At 46.5% G+C, this 22,402-nt stretch overlaps 1 protein-coding gene across 1 annotated transcript in view; it reads right to left on the reverse strand.

The window, feature by feature from the left end:
• Positions 1–22,402, reverse strand: part of Ror2 (receptor tyrosine kinase-like orphan receptor 2) — a 176,808-nt gene that overhangs the window by 18,349 nt on the left and 136,057 nt on the right. The window contains 3 exon segments of the mRNA NM_013846.4: positions 3,252–3,282; positions 4,085–4,372; positions 18,969–19,046. Coding sequence (NP_038874.3) covers positions 3,252–3,282; positions 4,085–4,372; positions 18,969–19,046 — 397 coding nt within the window.

The following is a 22,402-nucleotide window of genomic DNA, read 5'->3' on the forward strand; positions in this document are numbered from 1 at the left end:
AGCCTGACTATCTGAGTTCTAATCCCCAGGACCCACATGATGGAAGAAGAGAACTAACTCATCCAAGTTGCTCCCACTCGTACATTAAATAAAGGTAATAAAAATTAACTTAAGGGCCAGAGAGATGGCTCAGCAGGTAAGAGCACTGACTGACTGCTCTTCCAGAGGTCCTGAGTTCAATTCCCAGAAACCACAGATGCCCTCTTCTGGTGTGTCTGAAGACAAGTGACAGTGTTCTCACATACAATAAATAAATAAATAAATAAATAAATAAATAAAGTAATAAAGTAATAAAGTAATTAATTAATTAATCTTTTTAAAAAAATTAGCTTCCATTTGACCAAAAGACAAGATTCAAGATGTACTGAAAAATCATAAAGAAAAACTGGAAACAAAGATTGGACTGAAGATAGAGACAGGCAAGAAAGAACAAGGATTCCAGGAACCGGGCACCCAGGCGGCCTCAGGGTGATGGGAAACCGGGGCATGCACAAAGGGCATCATCATTGCTCCGTCAGCGTGGTGAAACGAACAAGGGGAAGGCCATGTGTGGAAGGTAAGGGTGATGTGTTTGCTTAAGCTCGTGAATGGCTATTCAGCAACACTGAGTGTAGCAGCCCCTCCTTACCCACTGGGAATGCGTCCTGCGACCCTAAAGAGAGAAGAAACCGGAGACGGCACTATGCATACTGGGGCTTTTTACCTTTACACATGCCTGCGGTGATGTTCAATTTATAAATTAGGCACAATTAGCAACAATAACATTCTACAGTGACAGTTGTGTGAATGGGGTCTTACAGCGTCTCTCTGGCACATTTCCACTTGCCCTAACAGTGCTCTTGTGCTCCAGGACCAACATTAACTATAATATGAGTTACCTGAGCACGGTACTGTGATATTGTAGAGTCCACCCAATAACCAGATGGCTACTGAGTGACCACCAGGCAGGCAGCATACATCGTGTGATATGTCTGACAAAGGGATGGTTTCAACCCCACCTAAGAGTCAGTTAGGTGCTATGAGAATTTATCATGCTACTCAGAATGAGGTACATCTTCAAATTATAAACTGGGTATAGATTTTTCCATTTAATATTTTCAGGCTGAGGTTGGCCAAGGGTAATCTTGCAAAGAGGAGCTGTGGCTAAGGAGGCTACTATGTACAAAGGTGAATGGTTTTTTTTGTTCTGGCTATTGCTACCCTGGGGTCTTGGGGGACATGTCAGAGTGTACCACTGAAGCACTGTGGGTAATCACAGTGGAGAGTCTTTGCATTTGAGGGAGTCACGTGCTCTGTGTCCAAGTTCAGAAAGGGGGAGAAAGAGAGAGAGAGCCAGGTATGGTTCGGCTGCAATGACACAGACGATACCTAAGAAGGGTTTGTTAGTGCACTGGGCGTAATATTTCTAATAAAGCAAAAGGAAGTGGAGCCCCTCCCTAAATATATTCCCATGCTAGCTGCCTCTTCAAGAAACCTAGTCTGGCCAGGCAGTGGCGATGCATGCCTTTAATCCCAGCAGTTGGGAGGCAAAGGCAGGTGGGTTTCTGAGTTTCTGAGGCCAGCCTGGTCTACAGAGTGAGTTCCGGGACAGCCAGGGCTATACAAAGAAACTCTGTCTTGAAAAACCAAAAAAAAAAAAAAAAAAAAAAAAGAAAAGAAAAGAAAAGAAAAGAAAAAAGGAGAAGAAGAAGAAGAAAGAAAGAAACAGAGAGAGAGAGAGAGAGAGAGAGAGAGAGAGGAAGGAAGGAAGGAAGGAAGGAAGGAAGGAAGGAAGGAAGGAAGAAAGAAAGAAAGAAAGAAAGAAAGAAAGAAAGAAGAGAAACCTAGTATGGCTGTCAATATGACCGAGAAAGAAAGAGACTCAGAGAGTGCACGGCACTGTAACATCCCCAGCTAGTTCCACAAATGTGCTACTTTCAGACATGGTTTAAAATGAAGAGAAAAATCAATAGTGTGAGGCAGTTTCTCTAAATAACAACTTACCACTTTGCCTAAGTGTATGACAAGATCAGTTTTATAGCTCTATAAATGTACACATTCGATATTGCCTAGGTAAATATCTGTGTACACTATAATAGCCATTAAATGATGGGTAAAGAAATTCCAATAGGAAATACTCATAATGGCATGTGTATATGGCTTATGGTTGCAGTGCTGGGGGCTGAACCCAGAGCCTCATGCACGTTCTGAAGGGCTTCACCACTTTGCATATCTCCAGGAACAAGAATGTGTAATATAACAGCCTATAACTGCATATAATAGCACTTGGTATGACATGAAAGTATATGAGAAAAGAATAAAGAACTATTTCAAGTTTTTAATTGACTTGTGCCTCTCTAAAGCCACCTGTCCCTACTCCCACCTCACCCCCAACCACCCCCATCCCCCACCCCACCCACACCCACACCCCTGAGGCCATTTCTCGGTGCTGCTTCTCGACTGAGCATTCCACACATCTGCCCGGAGAGTCAGCTGCTGCTATCCTCTCAGCTGCCTGCTGCCCCACCCTGACTCCCACTGGAACACTCAGGTTCATCATTTAGTGGGTCCCAAGGCCAGGCAGAGATGGGAGCCGGTAAACAAGTTCTGTCTTGTTGAGTGATCTGAAAGGGCCTTGTAGGAAAGGGTGGTTCCTCACTCACAGAGTCAGACAACAGAAAGACTAACTCTCCGGCCAGAGAGAGAGGTGTCAAGCTGTAGAGCAGAGAACACCCTTCATGGCTAGCCTGCAGAGGAGTGATGTTTTACATGGAAACAAAAGCCCAAACCCAAGGCTAGAATCCACCAACGATCCTCTCTAACGTGAACTTGAGAACCCGCTCCCGAGGGTGTCTTGATGCTCCGTGGTCATATCTATAAAGCACAGGGGACAGAGCCCAGTGGCAGACACTGTGCAAGACCCTGGGTTCAACCTTGAACACCAGAAGAAAAATATGAACTGCAGATTGGTGGTGCTGGCTCGCAAAACGAGAATGACTTCCCTGTCCACAAATACTCCTATGAGAATCCGGCGAGCGTGCTTAGATAGCCCATTTCGTTGCCCTGTGCAATTATGGTGGCTGAAAGCAATTAACATCTGTTTTTATGATACTGTAAGTTTCCCAACTCCAATTAAATGCCTGTTCAGCTGGGCTCCCAGCCAACTTCCAGCAAACTCGGTATGGATGTGGCCATGTTAGGGCTCAAAACCTGCATACTGACACAAGAGAAATGCTCAGGATGCCGGCCAAGTGATGGAGACGCGAACTTACTGAAAATTGTGGTTCGGGCTGTGCGTCGGACCTAAAGACACAAAACAAAAAGACAAGTTATTAATATGGTCAGTGGTAAACACGGGCAATCCAGCAGCTCCTCCTAGCTATGCCTAGGCTTCGGACTCTCCTCCCACTCATGAGACCATACTAGTGAGAACAGACACTCAGAAAGAGAACTTTCTGTGTAGGGGCGTGTGTGGGCGCTTTTCCTGTCCCTGCTCGTTCCTCATCTAAACTGTATCCACAAAACCTGTTTTGCTCATTAAAGCTGGCTTTAACGTGAGCCCAGATGACAGGCCAGAGGTGCACGCTACCTGGGACCTTCCCCTACTGAGTCAAAGGAGGATAATTTACTTCTGCCATCTAATCCTGCTGTCCTATGTGACAAGCGCAGAAACTCAGTACTGTTCCTGCCCGGTGGGGCCAGCTTTGCTCGTGAAGGATTGGTGTGCACTTGGGGCAGAACCACAGAAGAGTCATGGTGAGTGAGTCAGTGGCGGGAGCCACAGGTGGGTCCTAGGCTTTGGCCCCTGCCATCTGTGGCATGGCCAAGCTCCTCGGGAGCCTGGCCTCCTGCAGTATCGTCTTGCTGGGAACATCCCATCTCACCTTGTACAGCTAGGATGCTTTTCAGTGGGCAGGGTCTACAGGCTGCTCTGTCTGCATTTTCCTCTGTTAGCAGTACATCATGCTCCTCGGGAAAGGCCCTGGGGCAGTTTCTGGATTTTTTTGCTGACCTGTTCATGCTCAGCTACAAATACTAAACACGTCCATCCCTCTGCACTGTGAATGCTATCTGCTAGCCCTGGGCTTCTGCTGTCCACACTCACCGAGCCGCACATATAGAACCCCAGTGGCAGTGATGGTCTTCAGCCCGTTGGTAGCCACACACTGGTAGTAGCCTGTGTCTGTTGTGTCCAGGTCTTGGATCCGCAGCCGGGAGCCGTATTCTGTCTTCCGGATGATGACCCTTCGTGGCTCTTGCACAACCGGGGCATCATTCTTCAGCCACCGCACATTGGGAGGTGGGTTTCCCGCCACCTTGCAGTGCAGGATTGCCGTCTGGCCCTGAACAATGGTGATATTGTTGACTGGCTCCAGAAAATTCAGAAAGTAGCCTGCAGCAGATGGGGAGGGGGGTCACAGAGAGCAAACATGGTGAGATCAGGAGAAAGGGTCTGGGCTCCTGTGTGACCATCCTGAGCAAAGGTGTCCCCCCTCTGTTTACATATAGCACATTCTAGAACACTAAGTCCATAATTTCAGCCATGGCTTCAGGAGAAACACAGCCAGGTTTGAAAGTCACTGGTCACATGACTGTTAGTGCTGGGCAGTCTTGGACACGATTTTGGCTTCTGTGTTCTGTCTGAGTCTGTTTTTTCTGACAGGTCTCACTGTGTAGCCTGAGCTGGCCTTGAACTCATTACATAGCTCATAGCTCAGGCTGGCCTCTAACTCACAGCAATCCTTCTGCCTCAGCCTCCCAGGTGGTAGGATACAGGTCTGAGTCACCCGGCAGGAGATTCTGTTTTAAAAGACCTGATTGAATGCATGTGTTTGAGCCAGTCACACTGGTGTGCTGGCTACACCCTGATGAAGGCTCTTTGATACCCACCATTGCTCTAGAGAGCACACTGAAGCCCTTCCCTACTGACTGAAGCCCTTCGGGGTTTTATTGTTGTTGTTTTGTTGTTGTTGTTGTTGTTGTTGTTGTTGTTGTTTAAAGACAGGGTCTCATGTAGCTCAGGCTGGGCCGGAACTCCACATCCTCCTGTCTCAAACTCCAGAGTGTTAGGATTACAACCACACACTGCTGGACATGGCTGTGGACCCTTTTAAGCATGAAGATCTCTAACAAAACCCACTGTACTCACAGAGTCACTCCTTGGAAGGTGTTCCCTGGCTGCCGCCTTCTCTCTGCAAAAGGACCTCTACCACACCCACCCTTTCCACCTTCCCAGTGCCCACTGCTACATCCCAGCACGAGGGGTCACGCACAGGTTGACACGGAGAGTAGCAGATGCTGCTCTGGCACCACTCGCTCCCTTTGATCAGAATCACTGTATTCCATTCCTCAGAAACAGGGCTCTGGTACGGAAAGGCCTGTGGTAGGTGCGTGTCAGGGCTGAGTTCCAGATGGCACTTGGAGCAGGGTGGCCCAGATGCCTACTTTAGACCTCATCTACCCAGAAGAGAGTTACAATTTTCTTCACATAGATCTGCACATTTTATTTTTCAGGAAGATCACTCGCCCATCCGGAATCTTCCTTATACATGCACATCACTTTTATTCCTGTTGTGTCTTGTCTCCACAGTTAAAGGCTAATGGGAAAACTATGGGACACCATGAAATGCATGAATGTCCTACTACCAGTCTTAACAAATGGCCTGAACATCACGGCATAAAACAGCACAAGTTTGTTACTGCTCACACATGAGCAGCACAGAGACGGAGGTCAGGGTGTTGGTGGGGCTGGTTCTGTCCTGGGGGTCTGACTTCAAATCTGTTTGCCTTGGCTCTTCACCAGGGACCACCCTACTCCTTGGCTCAAGGCTCCTCTGTCTACACAGTATCTCCTACTATAGACTCTGATCCTTCTGCCCCTCTGTTACAATGGCTCCGGGTTACACAGGAGTCATCTGTAAATCCAGGGTGATATCCCCATCTATGATCCTTCGTTATGCCTACAAAAGCCGTACACCATGCAAGGAGATGCAGTCACAGGATACGGAAATCAGGGCATCCTGACCTCTGAGGGTGCCATCCCTGTCTACAGCATTCACTTTTCCTTTGAGACTTTTTGTGTCGTCCTGTGTTCAATAGCTTCTGGGCTGTTGTCTTGGATCTTTACGTAGCTACCAGCTTCACTGACAATAGAGCCTTCTGTTGTGAACTCAAGCCCCTCTCCTGCCTTTTCTGCTATTTGTTTTGCCCAGTTTTCTGGTGGATTAAAGACCAATAAAAGCTGAAATACTGCAGCACACAGAAATCAAGGCTAGACATATCCCCACAAACAACATAAAAATTTGACGGCTGGCTTTTGCCATACTTGACCTAGAACAGTTAAGAGGTCTGGGGTACAACCGAAAGTCTCCGGTCCCCCCTATTTCTCCCTCCAAGGAATGACCATCCATCATTGCAGTTTGTATTATTTTATGCTTTCAGGAACTTTCTCATGACAGGTCACCTTCTCTCGTTGCCTGCTTTCACTCAAACTGGTTTATGTTGGTACTGTTCTTTAATTACTGTGTAATAGTCCACTATATAAATACATCGCAGCTCAGTTACTCATTTCCCAGTGGAGGAGCTGTGAACTGTTTTCATATTTGGGCTTCAACAGGTTTACTGAACCATCTGCATTCACATCTGGCCCTGTGTGTGTTCAAGAGAAGCTCGAGCATACCTGCTGGATGTGGAGGGACGAAGGCCTGGGGGCTGTTGTTAGTCCCAGTCTCTGCAGATGTGCCTCCTATAAATATGTCAGTGCTCCTACCACAACTGTGACAACATTTGGTCTTGGGGGACCTTAAAGTTTTATCGATCGGATGCATGTGACGAAGTGCCATGCTGATGTATGCCACCAGTGGTTTCAGTGGTCTCTGTGGGAACCAGCATCTCCCAGAATGTGTCTTGGACACCAAGCATCTTTTTTGAAATTACCTATTCATCTTCATTCTGTCCTCCCCCCTCCCACTGACTTCCACAGTTAATCCCTTCTCTATTAATAACCAAGGTATAAAACATGAAATGTGCCTTCAAGCTCATTAGCCACACAATAAATCATTTTAATCTTCCTATATGTGGTCAGACCCAAGTAGCTTGTAACTCATTTTAAGATTTTTTTTCTTTTACCCATGAGTTATTGAAGGTGTGCCTCTTTACAGTTGTTAATTTACTTAAGTGTATGTGTGCATGGGCACACATACCACCACATGTATGTGGATGAACATCAGAAGAAAATGAAGGAGTGAGTCCTTTCCTCTTCCCCTCATGTGGGTCCCAGGGATCAAGTTAATGACTTCTGGCTTGGCTGCAGGCATCATTACTCAATGAACCATCTTACCAGCCCAGCCCTAAAGGTGTGCAGTAGTTTTACCCAGTTTTTGTTGTTTTGGTTATTGTATTTGTTTTCTAAAAGAAAAATAAGCTTTAGGGACTAGGAAGATGGCTTAGGAGGTAAAGGTACTTACCACCAACCCTGATGACCTGAGTGTGATTCCTAAGACCTATGGCATACACTCACACACACACAAATAAATTAATAAAATGTAATTTAAGATATTTACAAACTTGCTTGAGAACTGCTCGAAGCACTGGCGGTTCTTCTAGAGGTTCCAGGTTCAATTCCCAGTACCAACATGGAGGCTCACAACCATATTTCAGGAGATTCACATCCAGTTTCAGGGGATTCCGTGCCCTCTTCTGGCTTCCACAGGCATCAGGCACACAAAAGGCTCACAGACATGCAGGGTGTACTGGCTAGTTTTGTGTCAACTTGACACAGCTGGAGTTATCACAGAGAAAGGAGCTTCAGTTGAGGAAATGCCTCCATGAGATCAAACTGTAAGGCATTTTCTCAATTAGTGATCAAGGGGGAAAGGCCCCTTGTGGGTGGGACCATCTCTGGGTTTTATAAGAGAGCAGGCTGAGCAAGCCAGGGGAGGCAAGCCAGTAAAGAACATCCCTCCATGGCCTCTGCATCAGCTCCTGCTCCCTGACCTGCTTGAGTTCCAGTCCTGACTTCCTTTGGTGATGAACAGCAGTATGGAAGTGTAAGCCAAATAAACCCTTTCCTCCCCAACTTGCTTCTTGGTCATGATGTTTGTGCAGGAATAGAAACCCTGACTAAGACAAATTGGTACCAGCAGAGTGGGGTATTCCTGTGACAACCTGACCATGTTTTGGGGAGGACTATGGAAGGACTTTGGAACTTTGGGCTTGAAGATCCATCCGTTGTTAAGAGCTCTGTCGGATGTTGTGTAGGAGCTTCTTGGAAGATAATGTTGAGAACACTGCAGAAGATGGAGGTCTGGTTTGTGAAATTTCAGAGGGAAAATTAAAGACTCTTTTCAGGGCCATTGCTGTTTTGATTGTGAAGATTCTGTGGTTCTGGTTAGCTGGGGCTGAAGAATCAGCTGTGATTAACAGGATACCAGAACTACCAAAGCAAAAACTTTGCATTACTGGGACTATTGATGCTGGTTAGCTGGAGCTAAGAAATTAGCGGTGATTAAGAAGAGATCAGCATCATTGAGGTGACATCTTCTGGGAAGTGTTTCCTGAAAGCACAAAGAGGCTGTGTTCCAGAGATGCCCAAGGTTGTACTCCTGCTGCAGCGGGACTTGGTAATATGTAAGGGTCACCCAGGTGGTACTGGTTTTGAAGGCATGAAGGGGTCATGCCAAGCAGCTGAGGCTCGGCACTGTGAGAGGCCATGGAAGGCCATTGGTGAAGGTGCAGCCTCAGTTGCAATTGAAGGCCCAGGACTGAAGGGGTCATGCAGTGTTTTGGAGATGCCAGTACCATGAGATGACCACCAAGAGCAGCAGCAGCAGTAGAGTACAGGCATCTGGAGCCTAGAGGATGACGCGTGTGCTACAAAGGGCCTGGCTGGAGAAGTGACCCAAGCCCTTGGAGGAGCCCAGAAGATCGTGAGTTGGATCCCAGACATTGGACGGTTGGAGATTGACTTTTGCTTTTGATTGTTACTGTGCCCTGATATTTTCCCTCTTGAAGGAAGAAACTGTTTTAGTGGAGCCCACAGTTAAGAGACTTTTAATTGTAAAAAGACTTTGGATTTTAAAAAAGATGGATATTTTAAAGAGATTGAAATTTTAAGGACATGTAAAGGCTGTGGGACTTTTAAAGTTATTTAGATCTTGGGGATGAATAAGATTGTAAGGGTTGAGGCTTACTAGTGATGTTTTTGTGTGTCAAGTTGACAAGGGGTCAATTGTACTGGCTAGTTTTGTGTCAACTTGACACAGCTGGAGTTATCACAGAGAAAGGAGCTTCAGTTGAGGAAATGCCTCCATGAGATCAAACTGTAAGGCATTTTCTCAATTAGTGATCAAGGGGGAAAGGCCCCTTGTGGGTGGGACCATCTCTGGGTTTTATAAGAGAGCAGGCTGAGCAAGCCAGGGGAGGCAAGCCAGTAAAGAACATCCCTCCATGGCCTCTGCATCAGCTCCTGCTCCCTGACCTGCTTGAGTTCCAGTCCTGACTTCCTTTGGTGATGAACAGCAGTATGGAAGTGTAAGCCAAATAAACCCTTTCCTCCCCAACTTGCTTCTTGGTCATGATGTTGGTGCAGGAATAGAAACCCTGACTAAGACACAGGGGAAACACCCACACATATTAAATGTGTGGTGGGGGTGGCAAAAAAAAATACCAAAGACAACAAATATCCTTTCTTTAAAACAGTATCTCTTACATGATGATGATTCTTTGAGGCCAATGAGATTAATTCTGCAGCCCAATCTGGATTGGATTCTTGTAGACAGTCTACATGTGTTAGGTGGTGATGTTTTCTCTGTCAGCACAGAAGTTTATATGTGCTCATTAAATCAATCTTGCCTGATTGATGTTGGCGATTTTGCTATGCTTATCAGCCGTTTCCATGAGAGATTTGCTCACCGATTCTCTGTCAAATAGCTATCAGTAGTTCTCTTGACTTCCACTTACCTACTAGAATCCTTGTAGCTAGGGTCATCAACCCTCAAGTTTACCACATCATACGTTCCTTACTGTGGAGTGCATTTGTCTAGAACAGTTTCTAATCTATCAAAAGTACCTCAAGATGCTGGTTAAAACAGCTTTACTATCACTTGCCTAATAGTTTACCATTTTTATGATATTTTACTCTTTATGAACCTTATAAATTGTATATAATTTTATACGCAAGCTTATGAATGCTTTGATATATGAATTTTAAATGAGCTTTAATGTTTTCACTTTGCCTATTAATTCTTTTTGCTTTATTTTAAAATGAATCGTTAATGACTCTCTACTTCTGCTCATAACTAGTATGACAGTTATAGATTCATAATTAAACTACTTTTAATCAGCATCATGCTTCACCTGACAAAGCTGCCCAAACACAAGAAACTTTAAATGCTGGAATATAAACACCCCTCTCTCCTAGACCTTGCTCACAAGAGGAGTCCCTGCCTCTCAATTCTTAATCATGCTCTGGTTTCAATCAGTTGTGATCACTAGTGTTGCTTTTCATTGTCAGGGTTCCTTGACATCAGCCAAGTTATAAATTCTTTCCTCAGCGCTACTTCCTGTCTTTTTTCTTCCTCTTATGTTCAGCTCAACTCAGCCAGAATCACATCAGTGCTTTGGGTGATAGACTGAGGTTGTACATTTATTCTTACTGTAAATGTATGTGATACTTTGACCTTGCCGAGTAGTTTAGCTGGGTATAGAACACTAGTGAAGCAGTGATGTCTTTCACCTCTACTAGAAACTGTTTGCAATTCTGTCAGTTCCCATTGTTTGTTGTCCCCCTGTCTTTGCCATCCTAAGCATCTGCTCTTACAACCTCACAATTACTTTTATGTTGGTCTCTTCAGACCGTAGCTCCTTTCCTCAAGCCTAAAAACTCATGCATTTGTCAATGTAGTAAGATTTCCTATCAGTGTTTCATGAAATCCTGCCTTCATTCCTCCCCTACATTTCTCATTTGGGATATTCACTGTAGGTGTTTCTCCTATAGCTCTCTGAGGTTGTTTCTACACAGTCTAAACTGTTCTTTAACCTGTCTATCCAGTTTCTCAATTCGTAGGTATTGCTTCTATAAGGTCTGCTTGGTTCCCTTTTGAATCCACCACTTGTTCTTCTGATGATTTTCATTCTTTCCTATAAAGAACAAGTCCCCTGGCTTCACTGTGTACTGGCCATCCACTCATCCTGTACAGAGCTCTGTGAGTGTGCTTTGTAATTTTTCATGGTAGGATTTCTTTGGAAATAGCTTGAGGATAGGATAGGAATAGCTTATTCCTCAATAAGATGGTGCTATGTATCATCCTAATTCTCTGGCTTTGGATTTCCCATAAAATCCTGGCCATAGGACTCTGATTCCAAGTGAGTACCAGTTCAAGTCTGCTTGAACACCTTCTCAGACATTCCCCAACCTGAACCAGGTACTTCCTGGCTCCTTGGCTTCCCCAGAACATCAGCTCTTAGCTTTGAGTGAGAGGCTTGCCCACAATGCCTCAGTGGTAGAGAACCTAAGGGTTTATTTCTGACTTGATATTAGAATTCAAAACTCTTGAGGAAACTGAAGCAGTGTAACAGCATCCATAGTTGGAAGAAGACTTAAAAGGCCTGACATGGTGTCATGAGTTGAATATGCTTGGCCCAGGGAGTGGCACTATCAGGAGGTGTGGCCTTGTTGGAGTAGGTGTGTTGCGGCCGCCAGCAGCTCGCAACGTGAACGGTTCGACTGAGAAGGCCACTCGAGCTGTAAGAGAGGAATCTAGACAGGGCGAAAGAAGAAACGGAGCTAAGACAAATTCATTCTGATCAAAGCTCAAATTTTATTGTTGGGACACTAGTTATGAAGGAAGGGGGAGGGGACCCGATTCCCGCCGAATAATCTCGGGTCCAGTAGAAAGGTGCACGTGTGTGGCTCCTCAGGTTCTAGCAGTGGGCGTGGCAGAACAAATGAGCAGGAAGCTCCACCCTGAGCAAGCAGGTTTCAGGCTGGGGGAGGGGAGACTACATCTCCTCCCTTTTATTAACAAAATTTAAAAAAAGAAAAAGCTGGCCTGAGGGGGGAAAAATTATCTATGCTCAATAGTTCTGCCTGGAATCTAGGGCTAAAGAAAAAACTTGCTTCACTGGGATTCTTTAACTTTTCTTATGGTAAACTGTATCTGGCTTAAGACTGTCCTTTCTAGTAAACAACTAACTGAAAGGCCTGGAGCTGCAGACTCTGACTTTATAATGCTAATTAGTACTTGGTAGGTAACTTTCTAGTTGAATTTTAAGTAGGGCGTTGGAACTCTGGCTAAGTTTGACTGAACAATGTGAAAATAACACTAAGTTGATATTCCTCCGCATTTTTGGATGATAGGTGGGAAACAGGGAGAAGGAGTTCGACCGGCTCTTTTATTTGGGTGGGAGGCAGTGAAGGGCTTGCCCTTTCAATAGTACGTCTCCAATCTCTCTCCCCCCTATTAATTAAGTTAAATAAGGCAACGCTTAACTGAGGTGATCAAATGATTTTCTAATCATTTTGAACAAGCATAGCAGGCTTAGAAAGGAAAAATATAAAATATATGGTTCAAGTATTAAAAGGGCACCAGGAAGTGAAATGGAGCTGATTAAAGGATTTGGAGGTCAGATCCCATCCAGCTAAGTTTAGATCCAGGCATGGTGGTATATACCTTTAATCCCAGAAGAACAAAGCCAAACAGATCTCTGAGTTCAAGGCTAATCTGGGGAAACAAAACAAAACAAAACAAAACAAAACAGGTACTGGGTGAAGAAAAGCTTAAATCCAGGCATGGTGGTACACACCTTTAATCCCAGCATGACAGGAGACAGAGCTATGCAGATCTCTGGGTTCAAGGTCAATCTATAGAACAAGTTCCAGGAAAACCAAGCTTGAGCAGTGAGGGAGTTGGAAAACAGAAAGCTGGTAATCAGAATAAGGGAGCTCTGGCTATAGAGTGAAAAATAGAAGGAACTACTGGGACAATTGATGCTGGCTAGCGGCGATTTAGAAGAGATCAGTACCACTGAGGTGAAATCTTCAGGGAAGTGTTTTCTGAGAGCACAGAGAAGCTGTGTTCCAGAGAGAGCCAAGGTTGTAACTCGTGCTGCAGCTGTACTTGGTAATATGTAAGAATCACCCAGGAGGTACTGGTTTTGAAGGCTGAAGGGGTCATGAAGAACAGCTGAGGCTTGCAACTATGAGAGGCCATGGAAGGCCATTGGTGAAGGTGCAGCCTCAGTTGTAGTTGACAGCCCAAGACTGAAGGGATCTTGAAAAGAAGTTGAGGCTTGGCACCATGAAGAGAGCCTATGAGAGGCTAGTGGTAAAGCATAGTTGCAGCAGAAGACCTCAGTGTATTGGAGATGCCAGTTCCATGGGATGATCACCAAGAACAGCAGCAGCAGCAGATTGGATCAACCTGAGTTTAAAGTGGCACAGAGGGCAGAGCTGGAAAAGTAACGCCAGCCCTTTGGAGAAGGCCAGAATATCATGTGTAGATCCCTGACATTGAAACAAGAAGCTGTAACATTGAAGTTGCCTTGGAGACTCCAAAATTTTTGAGATGCCAAAGCCATAGGATATCTCCTGAGGAAAGCTGCTACCAACAGGGAGTGGAACCAGCCCAGGAAAAGAAGTTTGCTGTAGTCAACAAAGATCAAAAAGCAGTTAGAGATCTGAAAACTGCTTTGACATTAGACATGGAGATGCAGAGTTTGGAGTCTGTCCAGCTGGTGTCTGTCTTGATTTGGGGATTACAGTTAAGTGATTGGACAGATCTCACAAGACACTTTGGACTTTGAACATTGTTGATATTGCTATAGACTATGGGGACTTTGGAAGTTGCACTAACGGTACTTTTTGCTATGGCTAGATATGGGTTCCATAGACTCATGTGTTTAAACAAGCCTATGGGGGCCAAGGAGTGGAATGTCGTGGTTTGAATATGCTTGGCTCAGGGAGTGACACTATCAAGAGGTGCAACCTGGTTGGAGTAGGTGTGTCACTGTGGGCATGGGCTTTAAGGCCCTCATCCTAGCTGCCTGGAGGTCAGTATTCTCCTAGGAGCCTTCCGATGAAGATGTAGAACTCTCAGTTCCTCCTGCACCATGCCTCTGGATGCTGCCATGCTCCAGCCTTGATGATAATGGACTGAACCTCTGAACCCGTAAGCCAGCCCCAATTAAATGTTGTCCTTATAAGACTTGCCTTGGTCATGGTGTCTGTTCACAGCAGTAAAATCGTACCTAAGACACATGGACATTCCTTTATTTTATTAAAAGCTCACTTGATTTTTTTATCCTGGCCCATCACCTCTCCTTGGAGGGAATCCTGCGCTATCCAGTTCCTAGTTCTAGAAGGAGACACTGAAGCACTTATTCTCCATCTGGATCTTCTAACCCTGGGCACTCTCCTCCGCGGTGTCTACTTTCTGCAGTTGTTCCACTCCAAATGGTTTGCCTTCAACATTTCTAACTGCTCTTTGGCTAGGACACCTACGTCCTACTGGTGTCTGTTCTGAAATCCACAGACTTATCAAGTCTGCAGCATGGCCTCAGGGCCACCCTACTCTTCAACGGGTACCCAGAATTCAATTCCCTTTCATGGGACTCTTGAACATGAGGAACCAGGAAGGTCAGATTGTTCTCCAAGGCTGCAAATGTAGAGAGCTGCTTAGAACAGCCCTGCCCTGGCAGACCTGGGCTGTTCCTTTCAATCCCTTCCTTTCTCTTTCTGGCTCCTGGGCATCGCTCCATTTTGCTGGTATGTTTGCCAAAGCATTTACGGCGTTTCCTAATATTTTTACCAAGCACGTGCATGTCGCTGACCCGAGACAGCTGCCAAGTGAGCTTGGCACACCATTCTCTCCATCATCGATTCTCCTGAGGCCAAACCTGAAAGCAGGCTAGAGAGCAAGTTCCCTGGAGACTGTGCACCAAACCCCTTCCCCCTTGGGGTTGAATCTGCAGCCGGCCAGTTAACCTCTCAGCGAAATATAAGGCTCACGCAGATCACTTTCTAAGCTCTCCGTTAGCTTGCAGACATTGCTTTGAGCAGCCTCAAAACCTGTAGACAACTGATCAGGTTATAAGTACCCAGGCAGCACTGATGGAGAATTTCATTGAAGACCTGGCTAGCACAGGCCTTCGATGGCATGGATAGGAAGAGAAATTCCCCACTTCAATTCTTCCATATGAGTTCCCCTTCTGCATGAGACAACCTTACCTGCCCATGCAAGGAGCTTCATCTCTGCAGCAGCCTGGTCAGCTCTGTGCAGGGGCTGAGTCCAGACATTAAGAGATCCCAGAGACTAAAGGAGACTCCCATCGCCAGAAAACGGCACCCATCTGCCCAGCTGCACACAGATCAATGATTAATGATTTTTATAGCCCAATCAAGTATCCAGACGGTCACCCATGTTGTCAAATGACTTAGGACCACCCCCCCACCCCACCCCACCCCCGCCACCTCCCCCAACTGGCTTCCTGATCAGGGCAACCCTGTGTAGGAAAGGAAATAAAGAAAGCCTTCTGTGCCTGGGGTCACAAGGTCATGGGGTTTCGATTGGTGGGAAACAAAACAGACAATTTCCTGGAGGGGGCAAGTGAAAAGGAGACCCTGAGGGTCGCAGGAGGGAGGTAAAGCTGCCAACTTCAGAGGAAAATATTTACAGGTCAATAAACCAGCCAGAGGCCAGAGCAGGGGCCTGGGTTCAGGCTTCCCTGTGCAGCGTGCACAGAGCCACTGCTGAAAATGGGGGAAAGAGGAGAGAATGAAAGACCCTGGGGAAAATAAGAAGACAAACGATGTTGGGGGTGTGGAGGGCATGAGAGAGCTTCGTCAGTGAAGTGCTTGCTCTGAAAGCAAGAGGCCGAGTTCCAGCCAAACCCCTAGTACGAGGTGTAGAGGTATGTGTTTGCAATCCAAGCACTGGCTGGTTCCTGGGGCTCGCTCCTAGCCAGCCCAGCCAAGCCAGTAATATCCAGGAGAAAGCGAGACTGTCTCAAAAAAGAAAAAACAAGGAAAATGATATCTGAGGGACAGACACTGAACTTTTCTCTGGGTTCTACACGCATACACTTACATGTGCATGTATGATCCCCACAAGTGCTTCTGCATAGGTATGCATGCGAAAACATGTAAGCAGGCATACTCTCTCTCTCCTCTTACACACACACACACACACACACACACACACACACACACACACACACACACAGAGGAACCTGAGCGACAGAGGCCACTCAATGGTGTTTGGCTGGTGTTTTACTTATTTATTCATTCTTTCACTCAGCTTGTGTGTGTGTGTGTGTGTGTGTGTGTGTGTGTGTTTGTGTGCAGTATGTATTTTACACAGAAGAGTGAGTCCCTAGTGCAGGCATGAATCACGTATGTTGCTAAGAACGGTCTTGAATTTCTGCTCCTCTTGCCTCTACCTCCCAAATGCTGGGATTACAGCTATGAAACCCCCCTATCCAATTTATGCAATCCGGAAGTTCAAACTCAGGACTCAGTGAATGCTGGGAAAACACTCTTCATCTTAACTATAGCCTGAATCCATTCCCCAAATCTTAACGCTGAGCTCTGAAGCCAGGTAACGGTGGGTGTGGTCTTCTCTGACTTGGGTTCATTGGGTATCTTTTCAACTTAAGACAAGCAGAGTGGGCTCAAAAGCACTGGCCAGGGTCCTGCAAAGCAGGTGTGAATATGGACAAACAAATACAGGAAAAGTGTCAGAAGCCTGAACAATGTCACCCTAAGACAAGAAGTGCCAAGGGATGCCAAAGGCCACCTGAAACTCCCAAAGTTCAGGGAGATGACGGACAGAGGTACCTCTAAGCCTCAGAAGGGGCCACTCCTGCTGACATCTGAATTTTGAACATCCAGAACTCAGAGATTGTATCTCTGCCTCGATAGGCTATGTCCCAATATGTGAAGCTCTGTTACAAGCTTCATTTAGCTTTCCACATATTAGGTTACTCAACATAGAGCCTGAAGATCTGAAGATGAAGAAGAAGGAATGTGGAGGGAAGACAGACCTGCAAACAGTTGACACCCACCACCTCTTAAAGGGACAGGCGCACATTCAGAGGGCCAGACAGACAGATATGAATAGCCTATTGCAGCATGGGTTGGGCCCCAGCAAAGACGAAGTACTGTGGTCTATGTCACCTGAGGTTACAGCAGAAAGACAGGGGGGCTATGGTCACTCCACCCAACTGAAATTCCATTGTTCTGGGGACAGTTCTGTCTACCAGGCAGAGACTTTCCTCAATGTTCCTTGTCAAGAATCACCTGCTGGTGGGCAGCACCAGGGCCCAAGTTGTAAGTCAGGCAACTCTTAACTAGTGTCGCCCTAGCCCATGACAAGGTCAGAAACTAACGATCGGTCTACACATTCTGTAGCGTAAACTAGTTCTCGGAGGTGGAAGTGGGGAGATGCTCAGCTGGTAAAGCTCCTCCTAGAGAAGCAGAAGGACCTAATTTCTATCCCCAGAACCCACACACAATGCACACAGCTGTTATCCATACTCTAGAGAAGTGGCGAGAGAACACCTCTAGGGCTCGCCTATCCATGCTGGCTACCTCCAGGATCCACAGGACACTGCTTGTCAAAAATCAAAATGGAAAGCCACAGAGGAGCTGAGGCTGACCTCCAGCCTCCACGAGCAACTGCACACAAAAGTGCACACCCAGGTGAACACTATGTCCAACACACTCACACACACAAGAACCTGCAGCTGAACATCATAGCTTGTATCCGTCATGTCTGGTCTCCTTGTTCCTCCATAGCAGGTCTCGCAGCGGTAGTCGGCAATGGCTCTGAATATTGATCTGCATGGGTTTTGTTCAATTTTGCTCCCACCCTGAGTGGAAAGGGCCTGGCATCAAGGAGTGGTCCTAGCTTGTGGCCACAAGGCTCCTCCTGACAGTGCCCTCACCCTCTTTGATGGGGCAGCTTCACAGTTAAAAGTGTGATGGTGACTTATTCTGATGCTAAAACCATTCCTTCGCATGGCCCTCCATGCTTGCTGAGGACAGATGGAGGACAGGTGGCACCACCTGTCCTGCCCGTTCCCCAGGCATCTGTATGGTGTTGCAGGACTTGCTGTGTTAATAAACGTTCTGTCTGGCAGGTTGGAGCTTCTGCCTGGCTAATAGATGTGAACCAGATGGAAGATGGTATCAGCAGAAACACTACACTCCCCTACAAATGAGGCTCACAGCTCATTCCCTAAGCTTCTCTATATGAGACCTCTAATCAAACTTTTTCTTGCTTGCCCAGTTAGAAAACAGTCCTAGAGAATGAAGAATATTCCAGTGGATGGCCCACATCAAGAAGTATATTGACAGCAATAATTGGAGGGGGGGGGTTATTTCTGAAAAGAATGTACTGCTTCTTCAAGGAAGTAGACCATTTGGTCTCTCTTGTTCTGTCAATAAGGTACACCCATAACGCCTATAAGATATGGTAGGTGAGCAACGTGCCTACAGAAAACTTCCAGGACACCCAGAAGCCACCATAGGAGCCACCACAAGGGGACACAGAACTCTCCTTCAGATGACAGCATAGAACAGTGTCATCCTCTGAGACACCACCACGCGGCTATTTCATTGAGAGGAATAAATATGGGGGTGGGAGATAGTTATCAGCAGGTGTTTAACAAAGGTCCAAGATGCAAGGCTGGCCACCAAGGCATTTCTCAGAACCTCAGAAAGCCCAAGGCCCTTTCCTCCCCAACTGGCTACATTGCCCACAGCTTCTCTGCTGGCTTCCAATAAGCCTCATCAACTCCCAAAGTCTTTCCTGGGGGTAGAAAAAAGACTTCGTGTACAAATCTCACATGTCCAGCAATGGACCAGCCACAGACCAGGGGACCCCCATCATCCACTTGATCGGGCAGGTCCAGCCCCCAGGGACAAGGGCAAAGCATCCACCCCATGATTTTCTGTAGTGATCATAACAGCAGCTCTTTTTCTATCTTACCTTTCAGAGTGGGAAGTGGGCTGTCCGGTCCATCAGGTTGTCCCAAGGTGTCGATTGCCTCCGAATCTTCCACTTCACCTGAAAGCAAGAGCACACACACATGAGACGTGGCTTTTACTGGGGCAGATGCTGTCAGAGCAAGCTTGCCCGGCATCAGCAAATACGTTGGAAGACGACGCTATGGCAATAGCTATTGGCTTTCATAGAATCTGATTTCATGATGTGATAAAAAGTGGCTTTTTAATTTATCTCCAAAACAGCACAGACCAGCAGCACTTGGGAAAGAAGCCCTCTATGTCACCAGGCAGGAGAGGAACAGGAGAGGGAACAAGGAAAAAAAAAAAAAAGACAGAGAAAAGAGAGAACCGGTTTCCAAGATGAAGGATTCTGAGCTAAGATGGATGGAAGTTCTAGGTCATTAAGAGAAAAATGCAGAACAACACAAACACACACACACACACACACACACACACACACACACACACACACACCTTTTGTCTCCCTCATAGAGCCCAGGCTGGCCTCAAACTCACTATGTAACCAAAGACGACCTTGAACTGATCCTCCTGCCTCTACTTCCCAGGTAGGAGGACTGGTATGTGTCACCACATCAGGCTCTGGGAATTAGAACTTTCTTAAGCAACTCATCCCCCACATCCCCAGACCTGCCTGATGTGATGGTCTTACAGCTGTGAATGACCGAAATGTGTTCTTTACAAGGATAGCTGAATACTACCTCTGAGAGGACAGCCATCTACCGAGAGAGCACAGAATATGTCAGGTGGAATAGCCACCCACTGCATTGGAATGGGGAAAACAAGTGTGGATTTGGACACATCTCCATATATGGACATTAAGGGGCTCACTGTCATTCAGTTGGGGGAGGGGCGGGTGCACTACCAAACCAAGAAGCTCTCACATGCCCGCCTCCCAATTTCCAACAGCCACCTAACCAATCATATTTTCTTCCAGCCTTCACCCAGGGCCCAGGCTTCAAGGGGGTCCTGCCGGCTGAGGGTAAGGCACTATGAAGTTTGGGGTGACCAACACCTTCCACTCAGAGCTTGATGTAAAACACCAAAAGACTGGCCAACATACCCATCTAAAAAGGGGGAGCTGTTTATACGGCGATCCCTGAGGACACTGTTGTAAGTTGGACAGGCTGGGCACAAAACAGCAAATCAAGTGTGACTGTGCTCATCTGAGGTCCCTAGAGTTGCTAGAGTCACAGAGACAAGGAAGAATGCTCTGATGTGACAGAGATGGGGAGCCAGGATTTGGTAGAGACACAGTGTCAACTGAGGGGGAAGAAAATGTCAGCATGGCCCTGAACATCGCCAACCCTACGACACTGTCATCTGAATGGTAAAAATGGCTCCTTTCACTTTATGCACACTGAGCCCAATTCAAGATCCCCCCACCCTCATTCCCGGTGATGCTTAGAATGAGAAATGTCTGAACACTTGGTGTCCAGCAGGCAGTGCTGTTTAGGAAGGTCACGGAACCTTTGGGAGGCAGCCTAGCTGAAGGAAGTATGTCAGAAGTATGCCACCGGGAATAGACAGGCTTTGAGAGCCTTGTTCCATTTCCAGATTGCTTTATACGCTTCATTTTGGTAGTGAAAGTTGTGATTGCTTGGCTTCCTGCTCTAGCTGCCTGTTGTCACGCCCTCCTGTACCCCACCTCCCTGCCATTCTAGTCTCTCCTGGAACCATGAGCCCAAATAAACTCATTCTTCCTTGAGATGCATTTAGCCATGGTGTTTTATCACAGCAACAGCAATAACAACAACACACTATTAAAATATCAAAGTTTACAATTCGGTATCGGGTGACTTCTGGTTAGTATAGGAGCCAAGAATTACCCAAACAGCCTCACTTCAGAGACTTCCTCAGAGGAAGTCTTGCCTGGTGAACTAAAGGTCCAGCTGTGATTTGGGGGCACAGCCAGGGACCAGGTTCTTCAGCTCACTTACTCTTGAATGCACAGGTCTCTACGCTGGTTCTAAGCTGGTTCGAGTATCTCTGTTTGCACAGTGGCCTCCACGCCACGGGGTTCCCAAAAATCCATGTCCAACTGTGGTGCCCTTGGCCTCTGTCTCCTCCCCACCTGCATAGCAGGCTTAAGTCTAACTGCTCTCATTTTCTAATTCTGTTTTCCCATCCTTCCTGGTTAAACTCACTACACCACTTTTCATAAAATATTAGTTGGAAACTAATGTTTTAATTCTTTAAACCTCTCCCAAGCCCTACTTATTCCCGGGCAATCAGATGGACCTCCCTGGACCAACAGCAGGCACTCTGATCTCAGAATAGCTGGAGCCCAGCAAGTGCTGAGTTAGGGAAGAAGTTGTCATTAAAGCCAAGATGTGGCAGCTGGAGAGATGGAGCAGTAAGCACTTTATCTGTTCAGCAGAACTCAATCCACAGAATCCACACTTTAAAAAAAAATCCATTCCCAGAAGCCAATGTCCTGTGGCTACTTTGCCTATTGAACAAACAGAATACTTATAATCTCAGTGCTGGAGTAATGGAGACAGCATGTCCCTGGGGCTTGCTGGCCACCCACCTTTGTCTATTTGGGGAGTTCCAGGCCAGTGAGAGACCCCATCATAAGCATTAAGGTAGATGGTCAAGGTATGGTCACTGGCTTCCACATAAGGCACCCACAAACGGGTATGCATTAGCACAGGCACAATTTTTCAAAAAGGCAAAAGCAGGGGCTGTGCAAGGCTGCTAACAAATGTCTGCCTGAGAAAGGCACTTCAGCTTGATGTTTCAAACTGGCATGCTCCACAGGCTATCACTCAGCACCATGTAGGCGTAGAGAGGCCACGTAGAATCAAACATACTGGCGCTGTGTACACACACAGTGAGAGAAGCATAAAAGTTACTGACTACCCAGAAACCCACAAACAGTGTGAAGCAGTCAAATAAGTATCCACCCTGAACCAAAATGACAGCCTCGTGCCCAGTGCTACTGGTGGGGAAGTCCCGCTTCCTCTTGGTTAACTTTGGATGGAGAGACCAAGGCATATTCCGGAGTGGATGTCACCTGCAGTGTGGTTGCTGGCACGTGAGAGCAAAGTCACGCTTGACACTCAAGGGTAGCATCTCACAGGGAGTGTTTTCTGCCGTACACTAGGGTTTGTTTCTTGTTCCTTCTGTCCTCATGTGCTAAGTCAATGAGGACTTCTAAGTAAACTAACGTATCATCCACATGATACAATATGATTAGAGAACTAGGTGAGTGATCTGGTATGCTGATACAAACACTCCCCTACACACACACACACACACACACACACACACACACACACACACATACACACACACACACAGAGAGAGAGAGAGAGAGAGAGAGAGAGAGAGAGAGAGACACGAGACACACACACAGCCCTGGGACTTGGATGTGAGAAGGTTCAGGTGTTCTGT

This window comes from Mus musculus, chromosome 13 (genome assembly GCF_000001635.26).
Source record: "Mus musculus strain C57BL/6J chromosome 13, GRCm38.p6 C57BL/6J".
Lineage (NCBI taxonomy): Eukaryota > Metazoa > Chordata > Mammalia > Rodentia > Muridae > Mus > Mus musculus.